This window comes from Strix aluco, chromosome 1, assembly GCF_031877795.1.
Source record: "Strix aluco isolate bStrAlu1 chromosome 1, bStrAlu1.hap1, whole genome shotgun sequence".
In the NCBI taxonomy this organism is placed as follows: domain Eukaryota; kingdom Metazoa; phylum Chordata; class Aves; order Strigiformes; family Strigidae; genus Strix; species Strix aluco.
The window spans coordinates 5482959-5502843 of NC_133931.1; the positions used below are offsets into that span (position 1 = coordinate 5482959).

The 19885-nt window shown below is 42.1% G+C and overlaps 1 protein-coding gene across 3 annotated transcripts; it reads left to right on the forward strand.

Moving 5' to 3' along the window:
- The first annotated feature begins 2267 nt into the window (after window positions 1-2267).
- On the forward strand, window positions 2268-19269 carry LOC141926955 (uncharacterized). 3 transcript variants are annotated; one of them, XM_074833595.1, is made up of 3 exons: window positions 2278-2405; window positions 3820-4097; window positions 17443-19269. In XM_074833595.1, the coding sequence occupies exons 2-3, from the start codon at window positions 4074-4076 to the stop codon at window positions 18454-18456; spliced, it is 1038 nt and encodes a 345-aa protein (XP_074689696.1). In that variant the 5' UTR covers window positions 2278-2405; window positions 3820-4073; the 3' UTR covers window positions 18457-19269. The 3 variants fall into 3 exon arrangements, with proteins under 3 accessions (XP_074689605.1, XP_074689696.1, XP_074689784.1); XM_074833683.1 differs by having other exon boundaries at window positions 2279-2405; window positions 3820-4016; XM_074833504.1 differs by lacking the exon at window positions 3820-4097 and having other exon boundaries at window positions 2268-2405.
- The last annotated feature ends 616 nt before the right edge of the window (window positions 19270-19885 follow it).

Consider the following 19885-nt stretch of genomic DNA (forward strand, 5'->3'; position numbering starts at 1 on the left):
AACAAGAATCAGTGGAAAAAATTAAAAAGTCTGGAAATCAGGCTTTTCTTTTAAAAAGACTTATGGGTATGAGGGAGCACAGACCAAAGCATCTGTGCACTGTCAGAAGATCCATGTAATTCTGATGACCACACCATAGGACTATATTATGGGAAAGCAAAACCTGGAGGTGGCAGGGCACAGGAAGAGGACAATGCAGAAGAGCTGGGTATAAGTGACACTGCAGGGTAGTCAAGCAGCACCAAATAAACACAGCCAAACAATACAGCAAACTGTTGCTGGTTAAAGAACTTGTTGGAAGGAGCAAGCCTAAACTCAGATGCTCATCTTGCTACAGTGGTGCTATCAGGTAACGATGGGGATTCACATGCCATGCCTTCAACTGGTGCTTCCAGGAGGGCTGCTGGCAGGGTCACGTATCTCTTAGGATGCCGCTGGAGTAAGCCAAATATTAGGAGGTTGCTATCCTTAGCTGGACACAGCAGTTTTGGTGTCACAATGGAGACGTGGTATAAATCTGTTCTCTTCTCCCTGCCTTTCACTCCTCACCTCCAGGGTACCCAACCCTGCTGTTGTTCGATGGCTGGTCACAGAGTCCACTCTCCCTGCTACATCTCTGTTAACTAATTTAGCCCATACCTGCATTGTCATTATCTCCCAGATCTGGTAGGTTATCTCTTGGCTTTCATTGCTCAGTCACTTTGCCTTGTTCCCTTTTGGCACATAGCTGCAAGTGCTGTCAATGGACCAGGATTAGAACTGTTAAAATCTCTGATAAGACTGGACTAAAACTTGCTGCATTTTCAGCATGACCTTATAAAGGTTCTTCTGCTCTGTGCAATGAATGTACATAGTCAGTGTATCTGAGTAGGTAACACCAAAGGCTTGACATGGCTTGAAACACCTCTCTCTCCACACACCTCACTGTAGGCTACCAGACTTTCTTGGACTTATGCACTCCATCATGTACTGGAATTTGGTTATAAGATAAATGACTGGGCTTTCAAAACCCAAATATACCCAGAAACTGCATCACTGATTCTGCTGAAAATCAGACAATTTCTACTTAGATGCTGAAACACAAATGCGGAGGCATTATTTTAGGAATCAACACTTTAATTGCAGGGCAGGCATGATTTGAGGATTTTGGGACCACATTCCCCTGGGAAAAGAGAGCAAAGACAAGGTAAAGGACAAGCAGGGCACAGAATAGAAGGAAGAAAAATGAAAGGATTAAAAGGTGCATGATGGGTGAAAGAGAGCTGGAGGAGGGGATTCTTTAAAGATGTGTGCTTAACGTAAGAATACTCTCTTTAAAGAAGCAAGAAGAATATGACACATTCAGATTTGCTTTTTTTGGCATACAGAATCTGTTCAGTCCCTAAGTGACTGCAGCAATCATACAATCATGGAATGATTTGGGTTGGAAAGGACCTTAAAGATCATCTAGTCCCAACCCCCCCTGCCATGGGCAGGGACACCTTCCACTAGACCAGGTTGCTCAAAGCCCCGTCCAACCTGGCCTTGAACACTGCCAGGGAGGGGGCAGCCACAGCTTCTCTGGGCAACCTGTGCCAGTGTCTCACCACCCTCACAGTAAAGAATTTCTTCCTTACATCTAATCTAAATCTACTGTCTTTCAGTTTAAAACCATTACCCCTCATCCTGATAAAGACTCCCTCCCCATTTTTCCTGTAGCCCCCTTTAATTACTGGAAGGCTGCTATAAGGTCTCCCCGGAGCCTTCTCTTCTCCAGCTGAACACCCCCAACTCTTTCAGCCTGTCCTCACAGGGGAGGTGCTCCAGCCCCCTGACCATCTTCATGGCCTCGTCTGGATGTGTTCAAGCACGTCTATGTCTTTCTTATGGTGGGGACCCCAAAGCTGGGTGCAGTACTCCAGGTGGGGTCTCACAAGAGCAGAATAGAGTGGGGGGAATCACCTCCCTCGACCTGCTGGCCACACTGCTCTTGATGCAGCCCAGGAGACGTTTGGCTTTCTGGGCTGTGAGTGCACATTGATGGCTCATAGTCAGATTTCAATCCATTAATACCCCCAAGTCCTTCTCTGCAGGGCTGCTCTCAATCCACTCATCACCCAGCCTGTATTTGTGCTTGGGATTGCCTTGACCCGTGTCCAGGACCTTGCCCTCGCCCTTGTTGAACTTCATAGGTTCGCACAGACCCACATCTCAAGCCTGTCAAGGCTGACCCTAATCTCCCACTTCTTATCTCTATGAAAGATTTCTAAGCCTTTCAGTCCTCCTGAGCAAGCAAGGCACCTGGTCTCTGCATACCCTGCCATAGCAGCTTGAATACCACAGAGTAAATAGATCTCATCAGAAGGAGGAGAGGCTTCTTGGGAATGATAAAACAACGAGCAAAGCAAGAACTGCCAGGCCGGCTGGTAAGTGTGGAAGTGATGGTCTTCTTATTGATTGTACAGGAGTCTTGCTTAGAGAAGTGGTTGGAAAATTTTACTTTTACTCTGAGAAAGCTGAGAACAGAGCAGGAGCCAGTGCTGATATGAGGGATCAATGCAGACCATGGAATGAAGTTATTAATAAGTAATAAGACTGAACTTGGGAGCTAATCAAATAAAAAAGATATTTTCTAGTTGGGGCATTGCACAGGCACTTGATTGCCATAGTAATGGCAACGGAGACATTAGAAACAATGAGCTGTATAGCAAAAACTGGCTGAAAATCCCTCCTTGTGGAAGCATCTATTTAAAAGAATGGCTAAAACAGAACTATTTTCTAGAAGAGATATATTTCAGGATATTTAACAGGGGTTGTGAACAGGAACCAGTGATCTTTGGAGCATGTAAAAATTGAAACTAATGCTGGCAAAAGATGCCAGATGAGCTTGCAATCTCAATTCTTCTAGTTATTACTAGCAGGGTGACAATTTCACACAGCTGGAAACTGAATGTCTAGGCTCTACAAATTTCTTCACCTGCAGGGACCATCTCCCATTATGCAGTATGGTTGTTCAGTCTTTGGCATCTTTTTCTGAAGCACCATTTGGTGTAAGCTTTAGAGGAAGAAGCCTATAGCTTTGAATGAAGGGGAAGTACTTCCCCCCAACTTCATTGCATTCCCAACAATGTCTAGTCTTCCTATTCAGTCCTCTAGGATGGGTGCAAAACCCAGGAGACCTCTACTAAACTCTACGTATTTTTAAAAAATGATAGAAGTACAACATTTCTGTATCTTTTCTCAATACATTTCTTAGGATTTTTTGATAAGTAAAGCATGTTTATAGCTTTTGATGATGTATTGTCTTCTCTGTTGAAATCCTCAGTGTCTTCTGATAGATTAGAAAATTGCTACTACTAAAATAGACTAGCTTATCCAGTCACACAAGTAACTCTAAAGCCAAGCTACTAATAACAACCACCATCAGCTTTTCACTACTGGGGAAAGCTTTCAGGAGAATTTTAAGCCTGATTTGCCTAATTTCCTTAAGATGATCTCCAAGAACCAAGACTTGAATGAGGAAATTAATGGGAAGCAAATGAGAATGCTGGTCTTATTTCTGCAATATGAAAAGGCAGCTAGGGGAGAAAATCCTACAAGAAGGGTATTAGACACAGGAAATTTGTAAGTTTGGGGTCCTACTTGGTAGTTTTCCAAAGAAAGAAAGCACTTCAGATGCCTGTTGGAGAAATGGGAAAAGAGCTGTCATTTTTATTCTGGTTTCAGCAGTGCTAGTCATGCTGCTTTCCCAGCACTTCAGTGCTATAAAACTGAAAGGGCACATAAAAACTGTGAGAAGCGTGAGGTACAATTCTGAATGTGAATCTCTGTGTTGCACAGGGCAGAGGGCACGTTCTCTACCTGAACTACACAAACCTTCCATAGCTCATGAGGATAAAGAAACTCTTCAGGACCATGCTGTGAAACGAAACCTGCACATCTGTGATATGGGGTGCTCAGTGGCTTTGCAGATGCGTGGTCCCATGTGAATTCTCAGACGAGTCCAGAATAGACTGGCTGTGTCACAGTCATACTGCGTAAGACCAACTGTGTTGCTGCTATCACAGCATAACAATGATGACAATGTTTTTGGAATGTTTCCAGACAATCTGACAGAAGTAAGAGACCATTAGACAAGAACCACTTTCCCCCACACCCATCCACCCACACACTTTCCAATCAGCACCTTATTTTTATGAGATGATGATTTGATGTTAGCCTTAGGACCATGGAGATATTTATTTAGTCCCCTTTCAATATGGGGACTACACCAAGAGAGGTTAAGTTTCCTTTTGTTCCTGACTCTGAACACTTGGAGATTAGGAGCTGAGGTCTCTGCTTATTCCCTCCATTTTTTTGTCATCTGCCATGAGGTTCTTGACCAAATGTCCTGCAGGGTATCAGGAGGGTTTGATCTGTCATTATTTAAAACAAGTAAGTATGTGTGGCTTAAGCCCAATTTTGGTCTGATATGGCAAGAGGAACTAAAATCCCTGTGTGTTTAGTATATAGTTTATACACATCTCCAGTACACAAGGTGTTGTTCATTGCTCTGAAATGGCTAAAGATTATCCTGAATGATGCTAATGACCTTCTCTGATTCCCTTTAATCCCTTCACCCTTGCTCCAACCCTTCCTGGGAAGGAGATGCTTAAAAACAACTCTGAGCAGGACCTTTACTGAGGGTAATAAGACACACATGGACCAACTACGTAATCAAAGCAGGAATGAACATACCATCCAGCTGCCAAGTGAGGTGTGTAGACAGTATGGTGGGTTGGGCAGGAGAATGAGTAATAGTTCAGACCTGAAGTAGACTCTTTAAGGAGACAGATTATTAAGGTAATTAATGACAGCAGCTGTGGAAAAAATTCTCACTATGACATACAGCTTCTCAGGTGAGGAACCCAACCAGGGACACAGTGAAGGGCCATGGAGAAGAGAGTGAGTAGGACTCTCCTTTCTGCTACCTGATCAGAGGATAACTTTAGGAAAAAGATCTTGTTTCAGTGAAGCCTCCTTTTTATAGGTATAATGTGCCTCCCTGACTCACTCTAGGATTCTCCATGCCTCTATTTTTTTCCACCAGAAACAAAATTGTCAGGAAGGACAGCCAGCACATAACTTCATTGAGTGTGGACCTCTTCCCCTAAACATGTTCCTAGAGATGGGGAACAAGTGGCCACTGCTCCTCACAGTCAATGCCTTCAATGCCTGTTCACATGTATTTGCCCTTTGAATTACCTTTCTGGGTTACTTATTGGATATGTTAATAGCATCTAAAGTCATCTGGAGGAGCTGATATTTAGTTATTATTCAAGACTATGAGAAAGAAAAGAAAATGTATCTGAAGATGATTAGAGAGCTCCCCTTCTGTCCTCTGACCTGTTAAGAAAGTGCTATATACTAATAGCTTTAACTTCCCTTCCTATTATGTTCTGATAGGATTTGCCTTTCGAAGCACTCTGACAAGATAAGACAGGAGGCTGCTGAATTGGAATAAGTAATATAGGCACACAGAACATGCGTGTGTGTGTCAAGACACACCAACCTGATGGCTAAGGTGGCCCACTGTACCTCTCATCAGAGAAAACAAACCTAAAAATCATTCCAAGTCTTATAGGGAGAAATTGCCTCCTTCACAAGTGAATTTCAGGGACCAAGAACAGAAGTTGTGGTGAGACAGAGCAAGGGAAGCCACAGTTCTGAGGAGATGGACAGAAAGGCCAAGAGCTAAGAGCAAGCTAAGGTGCTAAGTTAAGAGCAAGAATCTGGATAGTCTGGAGTCTTTGGGAGATAGAGGTGTTATTGGTGGCTTCTTTATGCTGCACAGAAAACTATTGGTATAGATAGAGATACTTTTAACACAGCCAAGAGGCTCATCCTACTGAAACTAACGAGTGCACAATTCTACTTAACGAGGAAAGAAGACCAGGAGGGGGCAAGACTCTACTGGCATTTGAATTTGAGGCCTTGCATGGAATTTAGAAAAGAGGGAGGTTTCTTCTTCACCCTTCTTCACTTGTAAAGAAGCTTGATGGGACTGTTTGCATGTATGTAGTGGCCCACATATGTAGGTGTTTTCACTGGATCTTCAGCTGAGGGACATATATAATGCCCAAGAGGGATATGGGTGGGAGGCTTCATTGTTCTTTAGCCACACATAAAATTGGGTGAAGACTACATGCAATTTGTAAAATTGTCCTGGTGAATTTCAAAAAGCCCCCATCTTGATTCTGCCTCTGTTGAAATCAAGGGCAGTATCATCACTGATTGTAAAAGGTGCAGGATCAAGGCCTTCTAGGATCTGGAGGCATTTTTCCAGGCTTTATTTGTTCTTTGCAGTGAAATGTGTTTAAGTCTCAGGAGAAAAGGTATTTTCCTTTCCTTCCTAACTCCTGAGTGCAAAGCAATGGTAATAAGTAAGGGAAAAATAAATAAAATTGAGGGAGGTGAGTAAAGTTATCAAAATTCCTAGGGAGCTGGCAGGACTGAATTCAGAAAGTCCACAATGAAATTAATGGATCCCCCTCCCACGTGCACCCTTGGACTAATGAGGGCATCTGCAACTAAGGGTGTATTTTTCATTGGCAGAATCACTGGTATTACACTAATACACAAAAATTCAGATGCTCCCAAGCTTCGTAGAATAGGTGCTCCTTATTCCAATAACTGTACATGGTTCCTTGCAAGTCAGGAGACAAAGGATGGAGTCAGTGCTGTAGTTGCAATCACCTTTTGTCTGTTTTAAAATTGGTTGTCTTTTGTCCAAGAGTTGAGCACAGAGTCAGAGTGAAGCAAAGGGTTTATTTACATTTCCAGATTAAGTAAATCAAAAAAGTGACTCTGGACTGATGGACTAGAAAATTCTCAAAAGCACAAGTCACAGGTGTTAAGATCTCATACTTCAAGGTTCAGAAAAAATTAAGACTGCTGCTCTATGGACATTCAGTGGTACATTAAGTGTCTCCACAATACCACCAGTGATCCATGTGGCCAGGAACAGCAAGTTCTGCATGAGATAATTATTCTAAGATTTCAAAACAGGACCCATTGCAATTAATGTAACAACAGCACTTGTATCCTACATGTCAAAGAGAGGACAGAAGAAATGCAGTGAAGGATCCATCAAGTCTTCAATGACCTTTTAGTAATAAACTAGGTAGCATAATACAGCTTAGCTCCCTGGGTTCCTAAGGATGGGAGAAAATTGCTTTGGTGGAGGTTGATTAGAGATGTGTTGCTTTTTTTCAGACTCACCACCATCAAAGCCTAATATCTCTTCAGTGGTATTTGCAGCCATAAAGCTGTATGGGTAAAGAAATGCCCAAAACAAACCCAAACCCCCCCCACTTTTCTTCATGCTGGGATCAGAAAGTAATACAAGATCTTGAAGCCTGATCCAAGAGGCTCTCAAAAGCTCCTGCTCTTCCCAAAAATATTGGCTGAATGTTGAGCCTGAAACAAGACAAAGGCAGTAAGCCCCCATGAACTCTATATGACACAGGGACAAAATTTTGAAAGGGTTTTTAGCTCCTAATAGCACACTGCTTGGCCTGGTACTGTGAGAGTAACAGGAGCATCTGGTTGGAGTCCTGAGTGTAATGCAGTTATCTGGTTAAGTTTTATTATTACATCTCTTCCGCCCCCCACAGGGAACCTACCTGGCTATATTATGGACTCTAAGCTGCAGGAAACACAAAATTGCCCAGCTGGCTGTAGCTAGACAGAGATGCCACAAGGAGGAAATGAGATAAGAAGTTAATTCTCAGAAGTTCACAAATAAGCTATCCTCAGTTTTCTTCAGCTGGGACAAATTGATTGGAGAAGGTATTACAGTGTTACTTGTCTGCCAATGCTCTCCCAGTATGCTTTAACCATTCCAGAACTCCTCTATACAAAGACATGAAGGAGGAGGTATCTTTGCATTTGGATTATCTTCTCCAAATAGGGGAATTAGTCTGAAATTGCTATTCTGGCTGATTCCATTTGAATCTTTAGAAAGGTGCTTTAACCCCTAGATCCAAAGTGGAATCTGTTTTATAGCAAGTGTAAAGGGAAATAATGATGAGAGCAGTGAGACCCACTGGAGTCATTAAATCATTTATACCTCAATTCAGTCTGTTTTTGAGAGGTTTCAATGATGCAGAGCAGCTAATCTCATCCTTTAAGTCAAAGGAAACATGTTTGTTCAAAGTCACTGCGTCTGGGAAGACTGGGATCTATCTGCTTAGTTTTTTTGAAGGGATGTTCTCTTGCCAGAGAATTTTTTTCTTGGTTGTGGATATTTTTTCCATTTTTTATTCAGAGAACAGTGGTACAGATTTTGGCAATGTCACCATGTAATCATGCTTTATTTGAATGGGTAGACTTGAATGGGCTTTGCTCCTATGGTAACGGATTTTTAGCTGCAATTGTTCTTAGCTTTTTGAAGGTGCCATTAACAATTGTTCCCAGTGGCCTGGTTCTCTATGTGGCTTGGGCTTTCCAAGACTAGATCTCAAAAGTGTCAAGGTTACACCGGGCAAAGGGAAGGAGAGTGAGTGACTGGGAAAATGAGATCAAGTCTTTTTTCGTCTTTTCCCTAATCCTGGACTAGGCAGAGGCCAAAGCAGTCCCAGCAGAGCTTATAGCAGCGAAGATACTGCTGCAAATTCTGCCAGCTTCAATGGTGTCTTGCGGAGGACTGTGCCAGTGGGATCCTTTCTGCCCCATCCTGATTCCTCTCTCTGGCAATATGCCCTTCTCTCAAAAGTGAGCAAAGCTCTCACTGTGCCAGCTGCCACAGGGATTGTCGGCTGCTTCTTGAAGACATTATCTCTGGGGCTATGTCAGCAAACCAGGTGGAGTTACAGCTAAGATTTTGGCAATATCTGCAACTCTGGGGCTGTGTTTAAGGTCACATTTCTGTAGCTGTGCTTGCCTTCATTTAATCTTGTTTGCTCTGACGTCAATGCAAATGTAGCAGCAAGCCCATGCTGTTACAAGCTCTCTCTATTATTATGTTTTTTTCTCTCTTAAATCATGTCTGGTTTCTTACGATTGAGGTAAATTTACTATGGAGAGGGGCGGGTTGTTTTAACAGTGCAGTAGCTAGTGTGTTGGCATATTCTATCCAAATACAGATTATCTGCACTTAATAATTCTGTTCAATTGATTCTTGTTACAAAAGCCAAAAAGCTGAGTTCACTGTGAGCTCTGTGTGCCTGTATCCTGGTGCGATTCATCCCTGAATGCTAATGTATTAGTCCTGCCTATTTTATATATAAACAATTTATTACCTTCATGTGAATTAAATTTTCATGACATAGATTAATGTATTCTGCCTACCATCTGGAAGGTCCTACAGTGGTCTCCAAATGGTGCAGGGATCCACATGTCATTGAAATGTAGCCCTTTCCAGAGCAGAGCACAGAGGCTGAATAACACTGCACAACTTTAGGACCATTGAGTGGAATGGAATAAACTGAACAGTGTCCTGCTGAAGCTAGAGGTAAATTTAGGTTGGAAGAGGTTATAGTGATTTTCTTGAGCAGTGGCAGCAGATTTAACAGACTCCCAAGTCTTATAAAATATCTAAAGGGCATGCCTTGACTGAAGGCATAGAGATGTTCAGTGACTTGTCTATGGCTGTGGAGCAAGTCCGTAGAAAAAGTAGTAACAGTTCCTACATCCCCTGCCTGCCTACTGCACTGCTCCATAAAGCAGCCTCTGTTTGAAGAGCGAAAGGGAGAAGAGTCAGATAATAGGCTTGAGGATAAAAGAAGTGACATCAAAATCTTTCAATATGCTTGTCATTAGTGGATCAGAGGATGGGCTGTCGCTGACTCTTTTCTGGCCTTAAACACTACAGCATTCAACAAGGAAATGGTAAGTTTTCAGGGAATTGGAAAGCTGTGGACTTTCAGGTCATGTTTAATCACTTTTTTCAACGAAGCTCTATTTGTAATACCCCTGCTGTCAAAGCATCAGTGGATTAACAGGACTAGCAGGTAATTCTGCTTTAACATCAATACTAGTATAACACTACACGCTGCCTACAGCCTAACAGGAACATTTGAAAAATGTATTCGTGGAGTGACAGTATGAAGTGAGTAGGAGCAATAGAATGTGGGTAAGGAAATTATCACAAAGGGTAGAACAAACATTCAGGATTCATCCCAGCCATTAAAGAGATGGAATGTCCTTTGCAGGCTCCAGTCCGCAGCTGGCTCCCTCTGAGCTTCCCTCCTTTAGCCACTGCAGCCACAAAGTCACTGAAATGGGATGGGATCTCCTGGAAGACAAGTCACCTCACTATCTCAGGTACTGTCTGAAGTACCTATTTTTAGAGAGCATGAACTGGTTGGTCTCCATTCCTACTGAGGGTGCCCTAGACATCCAGCACAGACTGGACTCGAACAGCTGAAGAGAGCAGAGCTGACTCCTCTCCATGGTGCACAGCCTTCAAAGACCTCACAAATGCCTTCCCAAAGCCTTTCTTACTATGGGGCACCTTCTGGTCTGAACCTGAAGCCACCCATTGGGAGCATGCCCTAACTAAAACATGAGGCAAGCCTGGGCTAGAAACAACCTCAGCCACTGCTGTTGGAGCTGTGGAGATGAAAGCACATTGTACCAAGGGGTAAGAAAGCGAGAGAGGAACTTTTAGCCTTGTAGCTGGTCATTCAGGAAGATTTTAGTACTGAGACCTCTTTATATTCAATTGTCCTTGTCAAAGGGCACCTCCAAAGGTGCCCTTACTACCAGCCTCTGTAGTCATTACAGTTTTTCACTTCTGGCCTAATTGGTCCAACAAAACAAAAAGGAACAATTCTGGCAGGAGTAATGACCCCACAAAGCTGTGGAGAGGTGGGATATGGAGGCTTGAGGGTCTCTAAGAAGTGAATTTCCTAGTCTATATGTTTTAAAAAAAGATAATGGCACTGCTGACACCTCCTTTTCAGAAGATAGGGATGCTCATTCTTCCGTTCTGAATGAAATATTGCAGGGGAGAGCTGAGAAAAGGTGCTTGTCTCCCTGGGTATTTCTGAGTGCAATGAATGAGTGGCATCCAGAGAACAGGCAGACTGAATGATTGCAGAGCTGCTCTCACTGCCTCCAAGGTGCTGGCCTCTGTTATCAGTGGGATAGTGCAGGGCACCAAATTAATTCCTAGATGTGAGCTTCCACTGTAGCAGATAGCTCCATCTCTCTGGATTTTACAGTGCCAAGCTCTAAATTAAGAAAAGCTGGCAAGGGAAGAGCTCAGTCTCTTTGTCTCTGCAAGTTCTGCTCATGCTGCTATCTTTGTGGGCATGTAACGTAAGCAGGAGCTGGTAGTTAGCAGGGGATATTACATTTTTCATTTCTGCTTCACTCCACTCACAGCAGTGAGAAGATTTAAGCTAGTGCTGCAATGTCACACACACATACACACCCTGGTCAGCATGGGTCCAACTGCAGATGCAGACCTTTACTTCCCATACAGTCTTGTTGAAGTGGCTGGGATTTGCAGGTGCTCAGGACTTTGGGAAATCAATCTCCTTATTCTGACAGTTGAAGTTAAGATTTCTGAAGCTGAAGCTAGAATCCTGAATTATGATTTTGATCTTTAAATAAGTTGGCTGAATTTAAGAAGTGCAAAGCCAGTACTACTGTTGAAAAACAGGTCATTTATTTATATCTTAAATCTGGATTTAGAAGTCTAATATTAGTTGCTCATTTTTTACAAATCTTTGTCTTGGTCTAAATAAGGAACGATGTCCCTATTTAGATGTGGAAGTTGGAAAAGTTAGCTTACATGACTTATCATCACAGAGTGCCAATAAGAAGGCCAGGACTGGAGTTCTGTACCTCCCCTTCTTTCCTGAAATATCGCAAATCCCTGCAAGAAGCTTCCCAAGACTTAGGCTGTTCAGTAAAGCTTGGCAGTTATGCAAGAAGTCTACAGATTCCATGATTTGCAGACTGGGTGTACCTGCAAGGGCAGGTCTGATGCAGGTTTCCTAGAACTCAGACTGGTCTCCTTGTGTATTCAGGGAGGAGCTATTAAAGTAATTAGGAGTGAGAGAATGCCAAATGGTATGAAATGGTGTAATTCCTCTTAAGATCCCCCAAAGTTTATGAATAAATGTTAAATATATCTTCACAAAACATTCCTTTATGCCAATGATTGCAAATACTAAGTGATGTCTAAAACCTTCTCTCACCTACAAAATAAACCCCATAATGTAAAAACAAGTCCTCTATGAAGCAAAACTTGTGCTAAGGATCTGTAAAATCCTACAAAATGAAAAGAAATTGGCAGAGCAGCATTGAGAAAAATGTAGCATACATGCTCAGCATTACTTGACTTAATTTTCAAGTGATTATAGATTTTTTCATGCTTTGATTATTCAACAGGTACCACCTTCTGTAAAGTACTTGTTTTCTGAAAATTAAGTTATCTGGAAATAAACCTATCTTGGGAACTAACATAACTCCATTTTACCTGTTGCTAACTAACTTATACTCTCTAGTATACTTACATCCAAAATGCTCCTGTGGGTCAGGAGAGGGAATCAGTACAAGTTTACAGGTGGAAAACAGTCACAGAGGGAGAAAACATCTTCCCTGCCATCACACGTGCAGCTTGTGGTAGAAAGGGGATTTGAAGTGGGTTCCCTGATACTGGGCTGGTGTTCAGATCACTCGGCTGTCTTTCCTTTGTTCTGTTTTGAAACTCTTCTTGTTATCGTTGTTCTTTTAAGATACTGAGTAGTGCAATGGAAAGACAGTTCATAGAATCATAGAATCATTCAGGGTCGAAAAGACCCTTGGGATCATCGAGTCCAACCATCAGCCCTACTCTACAAAGCTCTCCCCTACACCATATTCCCCAGCATCTCATCTAAACGACCCTTAAACACATCCAGGGATGGTGACTCCACCCCCTCCCTGGGCAGCCTATTCCACTGTCTGACCACACTTTCTGTGAAAAATTTTTTTCCTAATGTCCAGTCTGAACCTCCCCTGTTGCAGTTTAAAGCCATTCCCTCTTGTTCTGTCACTAATTACCTCTGAGAAGAGACCAGCACCAACCTCTCTACAATGTCCTTTCAGGTAGTTGTAGAGAGTGATGAGGTCTCCCATCAGCCTTCTCCTCCTCAAACTGAACAGACCCAGCTCCCTCAATCTCTCCTCACAGGATTTATTCTCCAGGCCCTTCACCAGCTTCATTGCCCTCCTCTGCACTCGCTCCAGCACCTCAAGATCTCTCTCATACTGAGGTGCCCAAAACTGGACACAATACTGCAGGTGTGGCCTCACCAGTGCAGAGCACAGGGGGACTATCACCTCCCTACTTCTGCTGGTCACACTATTCCTAATACAAGCCAGGATGCCGTTGGCTTTCTTGGCCACCTGGGCACACTGCTGGCTCATGTTCAGCTGCTTGTCAATTAGAACCCCCAGTTCCTTTTCTTCCAGACAGCTCTCCAGCCACACCTCCCCAAGCCTGTAGCGATGCATGGGGTTGTTGTGGTCCAAGTGCAGGACCTGGCACTTCTCCTTGTTGAAGCTCATCCCGTTAACGTTGGCCCACTGATCCAATCTATCCAAGTCAAGTTGTGGCAGAATGACACATGATCTCTGGATCCTGCACTGAGAAGACTCAGCAGGGCCTTGTGTGAAGTCCCCCCACTCAGTCTACCTTTCTACCTGGTTGTTTTGGGATTAAAGACAGTGTGATGTTAGCACTATCTTCAGTATTGCTGATTTCAGACACTGCTATGTTTTAGCTTCATCAACCCAATGGACCATGTGACCTCCTAGGACCCACTGACTCACAGATAATATTGTTTTGTTAAAATTTTCTGGTACAGCAAATGATGATGTAAGTTCCTGAAGTTTCAGGGGTGATCTTTATGCCAGCTGACAAAAGCAGACAGAGTACTGCGAGACTGGATATTTAGGACTTTTCTGGGAGTTATTCGGATGCTGGCTCTGTTTGTTGCATTGTTCATTCACAATGACCTGAACTATTTACTGTATATGCAGAATCTGAAGTGGAAGTAAAGCCATTCATCCCTAGATGTTTAAACAGAATTTCTTCTCTCCCCTGTTGAATGACAGCATGTGTAATGGATCTCCACCTGACAGAGGACTTTTCAGTAGTAGAGCTTTAGGCATCACATGGAGAATTAAGGTACACTGAAGGCTTGGTGTTTATTCTGAAATTGAACACAAAAAACTCCACTCTGGGGACAAGCTTTCAATCAGATAAACTAGAGGATCTGATCTGTGAACTTCCTTTCTTAGGTATTTCTGTCCTCCCCTTTGAATTGCAGCAATCAGTTGATACACGTGAGAATAGGAAGGAAAAGCCTCTGAGTTGTGTAACATCTGCTTATCACTATAGATTATCCTGTAGCAATGAGATTAAAGCTTTTCCTTGTGTAGGAAGAGCTTGGGATTTAGAGGGTTTTTTTGTTTCGTTTTGCTTTGCTTTGTTTTATTTTCTTATGTAATGTACTCTAAACTTGGTTTCATTGAGCAAAGAGAGGAAACTTCACAAGTGTGACTAAGAAAACAGGGATTTTTAAAGGAAGCAGAGATTTTTAAAGGATTCTCTTCAAGCATGATGTATCTATAATCACGTATACTTTAATTTCAGTATTGCTTGCTGGTGGTTATGTTCACAATAGGACTGAAATGGGGAATTATTTTTGAGCCATACAGGGAAATGACTTGCGTAAAATGGTTTGGATCTCAAGCCCTGCGGAGCTTTGTGATAGCACAACAACCTGCTGCTTTATCCTGCTGACAGATTGACTTTCTGGCTCAAGTCCAGCTGGTTGTCAGGATATCTAAGTGCATCCTCTGTGCTTAGCCCCTTTTGGGTCCCCATTTCTGCCAGGTACATACCAACAGAAAACCTCAGGGTTCCTGAGGCTGCTTTAAATCTGTCTGGTTTCATCAGCTGTGGATCAAGAGAGGCTGAGGACCGACACTGGAAAGGAACCTCAGCTCAAGCCCATCTCTTGACCTAGTAGTCAAACTAGTGAACAAAGTTTCAAAATGGCATTAGATTTCCCTAAGACTGTTTTGCAAATCTGCCTAAAACCAAAATGTTTATGGCCCTTCAATGAGCAGACTCCTGAAATCAAAATGAAGTAAAAATAGCAGAAGCACCTCTCTCTGAGGACCATCCAGTCTGGGTACTAAGATAGCTTAAGTAGAGGGTCATCAGCTTCCTGTTTAGGGGGGACACCAAGTTTCCTAGATCTGAGGCCACTCCATGCTAATTTACCACCGGGCTACAGTGCATGCGATAAATTTAGTAAAATAGTAATAATGTACCATGACCCTTCTGTCTCTGCCCTTCCACTACTGTGCAGTTTATATCAGAAGGATCAGCAAGCTGAGACTGGGAAAGAAAGTATTTAAATTACATGACTGTTGTAGTTTCTAAATAAAGATTGGTGGTCCCTTTGATAATACCACTATCATAATACTTTGATCCTGAGAGCCTGAAGCAGTCATTCTTTGTATAAGTCTATCATTGACTGCAAAGGGAATTTTGGGCACAGAGCAATTACCTACACAAGATTGGGCCAATTACTTAATTAAATTTTAAGTAGGAGCATATACATAGCAGATGGACATTTTGAGAAGGTACTGAGTAATGTGTGCAGGGTAACAGGATGCAACTTATCTTGCACATTAGCCTTGGATGGGTTTTAAGTGTATTAACATTAGGGCTACAATCGGATTTAGGTGGTGTGTAAAATCTCTCCAAACCTTCTTAACTTGGCTGAATTTTCCTCAGATGAACACAGCAGATAATGATCTAATCACCTAATAACTCTTGTCTGAAACTGGAAACAAAGAATGGCCATAACTAGAAAGAGGCCTTGTCTAGGCAGGTTATTTTCTAGGCTTGGATAGCTGGCTGGGTTTTAGTTGGGTACTCACTTTTTAAAGGTAGCTAAAAAACTTTTCAACCAAGATCTTTTAAAAAATGATAATTTGTAGGTACCATATTGTTTAGCTTTTCTTTCTTTCCATTCCCATACCTCACTTTACATTGGAGCTTTCATTCTGTCTCATTGCTTTACATACCTGCATTTTAGGACAAGGGTTTATTTATGTTTATTTTATTTCACTTTGCATCTACAGAGCTGTAGGCAACATTAACTGTTTTCCTGGAACACAGCAAGACACAGAAAGGGCAAGAGGAGTATAATTTTAATTTACAATGACACTAAGCTCAGGTACTTAAAAAAATTCCCACCAATATCAGTGAATAGGAATTACAAATGCAGATTTGATTAAATGAGATGAGAGGAGCTGTGAAGTAAAATAGCTCATGTTCTCTGTTTGTCAGAGGAAAACAAGTTAATACTACCATTTAATAAAATATCTTTATGATAATAAGGTCTAGAAGTCCAAGATAGAGTCAAGAATATTGCTCTTGACTGCCCCATAAAACATATAGTCTGTACAAGAAACAGAGTGGGAATGCAAAAGGAACCTTAGGGAAGAGGACTTACTTGTTTTGTCAGAAGCAGCGACAGAGCCCATCTCCTGATGACACCCATGAGCCCATCATTGACTACACAGCATTAGAAAGTCGAACACGCCACCATGTTTACAAGAGATGCTCATATGATTGATGAAAATGAGGAACTTTTCCCAAACATGACATAAAGTTTCTCTGAACAAGGGCAAGAAATGAACTCCAGGTTCACCACATCTGCCATTTAGCAGTTCCTTTATTTAGCACCTCAGAAGTATTGCTTTTGAAACTGAATGATATCCACAGTACTCTGAACATCGTTTAAGCCCATTTGATGGTATTTTGTATTGACACAAGCAAAATCATCATTAATTTAATTGTCAATCCTTTATGGAAAAGTACCTTGTGAAATTAGGCAGAATTTTGGCAGAAAATTAAGATATTTACACTGTCCTATAAAGCACATGTCAGTATACACACAGGAGTGAGCTGGATGATCACTCCCATCAGGAACATCCATCACTCAGAATATCAGAGGAAAAGGGAAGGGCCCACACCTGAACCTCAACTAGGAGCTTCCCCAAGCCAACATAAATTCTCTGATATTTTCCATGTGTTGTGGAGGTCCTAATCTTCCTCTAATTTAGTGACTGCAGTGTACAGTCTGGTGCTGCTCACTGCTTAGAAAGGGCACTCAATATTTGGGACAGAGTGGGAGAAAGAATGGTAATGCTGTCTGAGATGCACCGGTGACAGTCAGGGAGGAGACAAGCCCTGATTCCTCAGATTCCTTTATTTTAGATTAGCCAGGAGTAAGCCAAAATATGGAGCACAGTGCTTAGAATTTATGGTTATGAGGAGTACACTTTAAGGGGCACCAAGCTTGTATTCTTGTCAAACTCTCAAATATCATATAAAAACCTAACAGTGATGATTAATGCAATATATGATAGTGATTCCCCCATCTGTTTGCTTTCTTTAAGGGTGCCCCAATGGCTGAAGAAAAGCCCAAGTATAACTGCACTGTCAGTGAAGTCACAATTGTGAACCTGCAGCCTGAGAAAAATCCCATTCTCATCTTGGCAGGAGGAAAGACAGGAATTGAACATAGGAACCTTGGTTTCCGACCTCCTTCTCCAAGGATTTCAGAGAAGAGGTTATCCCAGGGAGACAAAAAATTGTGGCCAGAAAAGGTGAAAAAAGAGGGAGCTTTGTCTCCCATCCTGCATCGTGCAAATGAAGTGTGTGGCACAGAGAACATCACCCTGAAGAGGCCGGTGAAGTTGGCCCCTCTGGAGATTCCTGTGGAGGTGAAAGAAGCCCAGCTCCAAAAAATTATGAGCATTAAGAGAGAAGCCCAAATGGCTACTCAGAAGCTGACAGTTATCAACTCCATCAGCAATGAACCCCATGTGAAAAGGGTAAAGAATCTGGCTCAGGGGGAGCTGGAAAACCTTCAAAAGATAAAGTTGAGTGAGAAGGCTGCTCTGGAGAATAAAGATGATCCCCTCCCCCCTAAAAGCAGTAAACCCCTGGGAGAAATTCAAATTATTTTGCCTCCAGAGACAACTTCTAAGTTGACTAAACAACTAGGTGTTGAAGAGGCTCCCAAGACACTCCGTAAACCATTAATCCCCGCTCTCCAGGTATCCAACATGCACGAAGAGTCTAACAGCTCTGACAGCATCCCTGATCCTTACCAGAATGTTTCTCGGCACCGATTCAGAGTAAGGCACATGAAAGAGCAGCAAGAAGACCATGGAAAAACCAAACCCTTAAAGGTCACAGATCCAAGTGTGGGAGAAGGCAAGCAGAAATCTGTAGGTCAACAAACACAAAAAACCCTCAGTGATGCAAGCAAACTCATTGAAAACATGGCCAAAAAGCAGAAGGAACGAGGAGCAAAGCAAGGGGAAGTGGATGAAGCCTCTTTTGTGAGGAGACAGTCTACTCGGAGAATGGCCTTGGGAGACATCATCCAGGTGGATGAAGACTGAGTATCACACGCCGTGTAATACATAGGAAATTTCGATACAACAGCTACCTAGGAAAATGTTTTAGACTGACTGCTTAGACATAAGTCTTCAGAATAGTGTCTGGAGACATTAGTAGACCACAAAGTGAAAATAAATTAATACTGTTGAACACCTCTGTTATTTCTGAGATGGTCAAACAAGTGGGTCATAGGGCAAATATCCTCCTACTCTGCTCAACACTAGAAAGACTCCAGCTACAGTCCTGACTCCAGCATGGAGTACAGCTTTTCAAGACACATGTGGACTATGCAGGAAAAATCTGGATGTGGGCTGAGTGGAGGGACCAAGAGAAAAACAGGAACCTGAAAATATTGTGTCTGGGGCAAGATGAAAAGAAATAACATGATTTGCTCGTGAAAATACAGCCCTCCTACTTTCACCTGTGGCAAGTTTGTTTCAGAAAGACAAGACTAAAATGTTCTTCATATCTGTTGTTGGGAGAACAAAAAGTAATTAGCTTAAGATTTAGCAAGAGACATTTAAATCAGAAAAGGAGGAATATTTTTAAAGACAATAAACACAGAAGAATGCTGTTTACAGAGAGGGGAATCTCTGTCATTGAGATTTTAAATAATACATTAGACAAACACCTGCCAAGGATGATTTCAGAAGAATTAATCCTTCATTCAGACACAACAAGGGGCAGATGACCTGCAATGTCCTTCAACCTCTATTTTCTTATATTGTATGGTCTATCTTTTCAGTTGTCCACTTGCAGGACTACCAACCAAGACATGTAGTGCAAAAATGTACAATAAAAGTAACTTTCCACTTTGTGCTGATTCTTCTTCATTGTCTTACAGCTAGTGTCAAGATAGTCACTGAATCCTTCAGAAGGCAGCATCTAATAGATGACTGCTTCTCCTTGATTTCTTCAGGCCTATTTCTGTTTCTTTTTTCTCAGTTTCTAGGTGAAGCAGGAAGAGCTAATCCTTGTATTTTCATTGTCTTGTCTCAAACAACTCTGTCTTGCACTTTTTACCTGTTCACCTTTGGTCACCTTTTAAGCTCATTGTGATCTTTTGAAGACTGAATATTATTTTTATATATAATATGAAATAAACCAAGCATGTACTGTCTCAACTTAGTCCCAGAAATCTTTTTAGGGAGCAAAAACTATTTTGCGTTTTTTTACACAGCTATTATGACAAGCTGCCAGAGATGCTAGCACACTGCAAATATTATTATAAGGTAAACATGTAATGAGATTTGCCTTGTAAATGGCTTTTACAGCAAAAATTAGGATGCTTGCTGTCTTCTGGTAGTTCACTGGTTTGGTTGCTTGATTTGGTTTTTAGTAAAGGTGGTCTTTTCTGCTTATCAAATTATCTTAGAAGCTGGGACTTAAAAAAAATGGTGAGACTTGCCATAAAAATTACAAGAGTTGGCA